We start from the raw sequence: 7,119 nt of genomic DNA, 5'->3' as shown, positions 1-7,119 counted from the left end.
ATGGGTACCATACAATTTTGTCCACGTGTGTATGGAATTGTGCTTGCCCATTTTGCATCCAAAACCATCCTGTCAGATCACACTGACACACCCTGCTACTATCAAATTGCTGCAGCAACTTAAAAATAAATAAATAAAATAAAATATAAAACAAGATAAAATAGAATTGTTTAGAAGCACAGCCTTAGTGTTTATAATGGCATGTCCTCCTTCCTGTTGCGCTGATGTAGTATCACCTACACAGTACAAAGCTGGAACAACTGCGGCACAATACTCAAGATGGACAAAAGTAAGCACCAGTTTTCTAGGCTTGTGCTTCACAATTCTAACCACAATTTACAAACATCTGCTCACAATACCAGTGTCAACCCCATTGTGGTATGACTTGCAAATATCAAACTCAAAGCACATGTATCTGGATGATGAAAATCAAGTTGAAAAGACAGTGTTGTGGACAGTGTTACCTCGTAGAAGAGTCCCTCTGGGAATTGCTGGAAACACTGTGCACAGACAAAGCACTGTTCATGGTAAAGTTCTCCGTTACTGTTCACAATCTTCTCAGCCGGGGCAAAGCCGCTCTTACACCGCTCACATATGGCGTTGGCCAGAGCATTGGCCATGTTGCTGAGAAGAAAACAATCAGAATCAGAGAGGGGTGGAAAAACTTCAATAACAACTATACTGAACTGCCATGTAATTTTGCATGGAGTTCATTTTGCGCAATCAGTAAGAAACAGAAACAGTGTGATAGGGTATGATAATTACGTTTAGAGCAGCCTCCCTTCAAAAACAGTGATAGTATTGTTTATTTAAATGGATCCCCATTAGCTAAGGCCAAAACATCAGCTAGTCTTCTTGGGGTCCAGAACATAAAATACAAAGTCAAACATAATATCAGCTCATAAAATACATCTTTTTGAATAAAATATACAAATAAAAAAATAAATTAATTATACAAATCACATACAATTTGATATGTTAATCTCAGTCAATCAAATACACTAGGCCCATATGACATTAAGATGATGACAAATTTGTCCTTAGTCTCAATTTAATCCAGTCTTACTTTTAATGTCATGAATCTCCTCTGGAAGAGTGTTCCAATATGCAACTGATCTATAAAATACCATTTTCTTCACAGACTCAGATTTAGGTAAGGGTAACGTAATCTGACCACTATTCACCCATCGAGTGTTATATACATGAATGTTTGAACAGTAAGTTATACGTATTATCATAAAGAAATAATTCTATAAAAATATATAAGCACATTAGCAGATAGCCTATCCTCAACCATCAGCCAGGAGAGACATTCATGCATTTCTACAAAACACTTGTTTTTGGAGAACAACCAAGAACAAGTCTTGCAGCCTTGTTTTGGTCATATTTTGCTGAGTGCTCTCTTTACTAAAGAACACAAACAAGCTATTAGTTGGATGCTTTCCATATTATAATCTTGCACGAAATACTGCACACAAGTGATATAATCAGGCTAGGCAAGGTTACTAAAGTCATATCTCTGGAAATTAATCATATCGGGAGGGAAGAACAGAATCCTACTATTTTAGATTTAGTCTTCATACAACCTTTGCTGAAATTTCAGCTAGAGGTGTAATTACAAAAGGAACTAAAACAATGATTTCACAAGTATTCTGAGGTAACTATGGGACCCGAGCTTCATTTAAAGATACAGTATTGACTTAGGTGATAAGCAGCCCACATATGTACAAAACTATTTGCTTTAAAATTCGTAGGAAGAGACACACATAAAGGAAAGGGTGGAACACATTCTGCCTTGTCCAATTTGTCTGAAAGGTCAGAATACCAAAGTGTAACCAGGCAACACACATAGACAAGGACATGCTGCGTTTTGTGTAGTGATCCAAAGTTCTCATGTTAACTAAATCAACTTGGGACAAACAAGGTAACTGGGGAACAAAAATTCTAAAGACTCCCAGATGCATTGTTTAAAGACTTTACTCTTGCTTGTAATTAAAATAATGCACATATCAGTTTTGTAGTGTCTATCAGAATCCACACTTTAAACAAAACAGCTGTTCCTGGACCATCTCCTACTAACTTATCAATTACAGACTGTTCTGTACACTCTGTCCGACCTGATATTTTGGCTGTGCTTGTCTCAACTATTTATGGGAAGAAAGTGCTATATCCTTCTGGCATTCCTACTCTTCTATCCATCTTCAGCAGTGTCTGGATTGGGAGACAAACCTGTAAGCATTTGTAAGCCAAAAACAAAACAGGTTCAACTAAGTGGCACAGAATGTGCACCCTTTACTTTTGGCTTTTACTTTGTCCACCCTAATGCACAAAGCAAATTCATCCAACCAGTTTATCAGACCAGCAGTGGTCTGATAAACTTCCCTACAAAAGGAACAGTTTTGACACACCAGCCAATAGGAGTTAGTAGTGTTTCTCACTCAACAGCTTGCCACTAATGACCAATTGTGTTCCATTAAAGGAGACCTGCACTGAAAAAAAATGCAGTCAGATTTTTTGAACAAAAAAATGACTTACATTTACACATGAGATCCTTCTGAATGTAGTAAAGTAAATCTGCAAGCCCAGATCTGTCATTCAACGGAAAAATCTTCATTTGAAAATGACAAATTTACAGCTCAGATTTAGCCCTCCGCAAATTGTCCCTCTCATCATGAACGCTGCCGAGACGTCACGGACAAGACCCTCTCCCAGCATGCATTGCGCCAATTGTAATTTGTGGATTTACGTCAGTTTGCATCTGCACCTTTTTCTTGTCTTATACGGAAGGATCTACTTTTTTAAAAATTTCATATTGTCTTGCTGCATGTTTGGTGAGTACACATTTCTTTTATTTGTGCTTGAAAATTATTTTGGGGGACTTTTTCATACGCCCGTTTGATTGAGTGGTGTCGCAATGAAAATCTACTGTCTTTCGCCTCCGGTACCATCGCGGGATATGGAGGCGAGACCCGCAAAGAATCCCAGTCATTAAAAATATATAAACCTCTCTCAGCGTCCATGGAGCTCTGGGGCTCTGATTGCCGAGACGTGTGGTGCTGTGGATTTTGCCGCAAGAAGTCTGTCCATGCAGCAACAGGTGTACCAGCCGCTTCGCATTAAAACAGCGAGCGTAATCTCAGGACTTGTGCCAAGTGTGCTGCAGCTCCATTCAGTAGACAGAGAGGTGATGCCGGTGTTGTGCGCTGAATCTGACAACACTGGCTGCAAAGCAGACATGGGTGGTGTGATGGCCCGCGTCTGCGGTTAACGAGCTCGTTAACGAGCCCACAGACTTAATAAGCGCAGCGGAGGCAGAGAGCGGGAGAGGAAGAACGGCGCCCGCTGTCGATGCTGATCTGAGCACACAGATCTGTATCTAACATTCATTGCAGCTTACTTTTGGATGTTGAAACCAGGACGTGTATAAGTAACAATACTAACAGATAAAATCAATTTCAATGCGGGATCAGACTGAAGGCGGGAGCGCGTCGTCTTGTCCCTGACGTCATGGAAATGATACGGCTGTACAAACTGTTTTCACAGAGGGCTAAATTTTAGCTGCAAATTTGTCATTTTTAAACGAAGATTTCTCCGCTGAATTACAAATTTGGGCTTACAGATTTACTTTACTGCATTCACAAGGGTCTTATAAATACATATCAGCTATTTCTTTCTGAAATCTGACCACATTTATTTCAATGCAGGTCTACTTTAAACAGTTTGGATGGCAGATTGCTCAGTGGGATAAGGAGTTGAACTCTGAATATTTAGACCTGGGTTCAATTTCCTGCCATGCTACCTGTCTGTGTCCTTGGACAAGATACTTATTCTTGTCCCAGTCCACCCAGCTGTAAATACAGGTTGGTGTTAGCACAAATATTTTTTAAATACCCACTTAAAAATATGGGGATGGTTATTATGAACAAGAAAATGCAAGTCATTGACTAATGATGTAGTCTAATCCCCCTGAAGTCGACCCCCCCCAATCATGTATTTTTCACTCCAAAATGCTCCCTGGCAATGGTGGGACGTCTCTACCTGGAGGTTCGCTATGCTCACGATACCTCACTTTCCCTGCCGAAATCGAGTGACCTCTTTCAACTCTTTATGTCCATAATAATCTGTTTCTGAACTTCAAACATGGACCTTTATGGACATAAATTCTCACATTATTCAAACCTCACAATATCTACAATGTTCCTGTCATATTATTTTGTGTGTGATAAAAGAACTACTAAAATAGCTTTCTTTATTGGTTTACAGGCTCTTTGTTATTGACCCAGCATTACGGAGTGGGAAAAATAATGACTTGTGGGGTTTCGACTTCAGGGGGTATGTACAGGGGGGTTACACTAGATCATTTGGTCAATGATTTGCATTTTCTTGTTCATAATAACCGTCCCCATATTTTTAAGGGGGTAATACACTGCAACATTTAATTATACAAAATAGTATCACCCCCTACTGTAAACATGTACTGTCTTGACTGGGGAAGTAACCTACATTGTACTGGCAACCCATCTACACATCCCGTGTGGACTCTCATCTGCATCATGCTATGGAATCCAGAGATGAGCACTGGCGCCTACAGGTCTCAGGGCCAATTTAGAGGGATACAGTCATCAACAATGTCCAGCATCAGATCTATATCTCTGTGGCAGTGAATGCTTGTTGTTACCTTCTGAGCCCTACAAGCAGTATGTTGCCTTAACTGGCCTTCTATTTAGTTACTTTGTTTTAGTTAAGGGTGATTTATGTCAAATATGTAATTCAATTATTTTAAGAAACAAATCATGAATTATTACCCATAATGCCTCATGCCAGAAATTATTCTGACAATAAATCAGGCAATAGTGAGTGGTAAAAACAATCTATTCACAATGTCTTTTCACAAATGTGTCAGTGGCATTTTCCATACTACATCCAAAATTTTCCACAGTCTGTGCTGAAGCAGGATCAGACAGGAACACAGATGTATATTTAGCTTTCCTGCCCCTCGTCTACACATACTTGGGATGCCACTTGGCATATTCTACTTTGCATAACAACTCCCCCTTGGCACAAAAATAACCACTCCTGTGTGCAACCTCATCCTGGGACCCGTAGCCATGCCTACACTAACATGGCAAAGAAGAGCGCTTCTTCTTCTTCTTCAAAAAAAAGGCTTAGGTGCCAGAAAGTATAATTTCTTGTAAAAACTATAATAAGATATCAGAAGATGATCACAAAATCTGGCCTTAAAAAGATTTGTTCATTGCAAATGTTGCAGAATAAAATTTACTCTACCATGACAACATTTGCTCACACTCCAAATGGTTATGAAAACTCCATGTTAGAATACATGTTACTCCCCAGAATTTAATGTATTACCTTGAGAGCGCTCAAAGTGCATACCACAGAGTTGATGGGCAGTTGATGGCCCCGTTTCACAAAAGCAGAAATAATTTAAAAAATAATTTATGCTGGTTGATCTGCTTAAAAATCTAGTCAAATATTTCTTCATTCAAGGCTTTTTACTCCACCAAATGCAACTAAAGTCTGTTCATGTGTCTTTTCAAATATCCTTAAGAAAAAACAGAAGTAGCAAATTTACCTGCGACCACAATAATGACAACAAACACTGGAAGGCAACCCACAACTGTTGTTCACAGCCTCATGATCTCCAAACAGAGGATGTGTGAAATTTTAACATCTTGGCTCAGATATCTCAAAATGAATTTAAAAAACACATTCACTACAAATCATCAAGGGGGAAGCTCTGCTAACAAGCTGTTCTGCATGTTAACAATATGACATATAGCCAAACAACTGCAGTATATTGGTAAACAACGAACCACAGTTCTGCTCTTCTTCTCTGATCTGTGTACTTACAATCGAGCATAAAAATCACAAAACTCTTTATAAACTTTAACGTCGCTCTTCCGTCTCTGGGATTTGGAGACCGGGATGTCAGCCTCTCCCCCATCAATACCCAGAAACCTCTGGTGGTATCCATTCATTTCTCCATGAGGAAGTTCCCCATTCTCTGGTATTGATGGCGGCAAACCATGACCATTCATCGCCATACTCAATGACAACAGTCCGATTCCACAAAAAATAAATCAAATAAATAATAAAAAATTCAACATGTCAACCTGTTTTGAAGTGACTGCTGTCTAAATATCAAACACCTCTCCAAAATGTTGGTGCTTAATTAGAAAAAAGAAAAAAAAAATGATCAAAGATTTGTGGTGATGTTGAGCCAGTGTGCCTGCTCTGGACAGTGCGTGGAGAAATCCACACAACATGAAGGAGACAGGAAACACTGATCAGCCAGAGCTGGATGTACCCTCCCACTCTTTCTGACACACTCCCTCTTTCTCTCATTCCCACATCAACTCTCTGTTTTTCCTCTCACATACAAACGCACACTCAGCCGCCCCTCCTGTTGCACTCACCATCTATTCTTGGGCAGGTTACTGAAATTATAGAACCCTCAGTGACGCCTCTCCAGGCACAGGTCAGAGTGCCACGAAACACACAAACCTTTGCTGTATTTTATCAGGTTATGATTCCCTAAAATCACAAATTTTGTTATAAGATCAGTCTGCATGTAGATGAGCCAGTATTTTCCAGCTGGAGCTCTTAATTTTCTGGGATATGTAACAGTGTGGCTCCAACACAGTATTGCACAAATGTTACACAAGAAAGCAGAGGAGCTGAAAGAGTGAGTTACCAGATAAGAACCTGCTGTTTATACCATCTTATGTTCTGACATCACTGAATAAACATGATGGAGAAAGAGGTCAACCATCAAATATGTTTAGACAAAATGCTGTTTATTGAAGATAATATTTGAGTTGTATGAACAGGCTCTTCACATTTCCAGTGGAGAATGGTTTGGAAAAGCTTTATTTTCCCAATCTTGGGGTCATGGAGCTAGTGAGGAAACATGTCTGAAGAAATACGGCCATCTATGGTCATCTTCAACCCTATAATATTAAGTTTCAGGAAAACAGGTTGCATTAATATTAATAGGTTGAGCTCTGCCTACGTGTTTTCCTTTCAGCATTTTAAAAATGGTATTTCCCTCAAACAGGTGAGGAGAGTCTTCAGAGGTTTGACTGTTAATGTTCTAAT

The 7,119-nt window shown here is 39.4% G+C and overlaps 1 protein-coding gene across 1 annotated transcript in view; it reads right to left on the bottom strand.

Annotated features, from left to right (window-relative positions):
- The window catches only part of lims2 (LIM and senescent cell antigen-like domains 2), a 36,533-nt gene extending 30,122 nt beyond the window's left edge, over positions 1–6,411 (bottom strand). The window contains 2 exon segments of the mRNA XM_034185906.1: positions 465–624; positions 5,872–6,411. Of these exon segments, the coding sequence (XP_034041797.1) occupies positions 465–624; positions 5,872–6,065 (354 nt within the window). The 5' untranslated portion in view covers positions 6,066–6,411.
- Between the last annotated feature and the right edge of the window lie 708 nt (positions 6,412–7,119).

The sequence above is a fragment of the Thalassophryne amazonica genome, chromosome 14, assembly GCF_902500255.1.
Source record: "Thalassophryne amazonica chromosome 14, fThaAma1.1, whole genome shotgun sequence".
Taxonomy (NCBI): domain Eukaryota; kingdom Metazoa; phylum Chordata; class Actinopteri; order Batrachoidiformes; family Batrachoididae; genus Thalassophryne; species Thalassophryne amazonica.
This window is presented reverse-complemented; position numbering and strand designations above follow the sequence as displayed.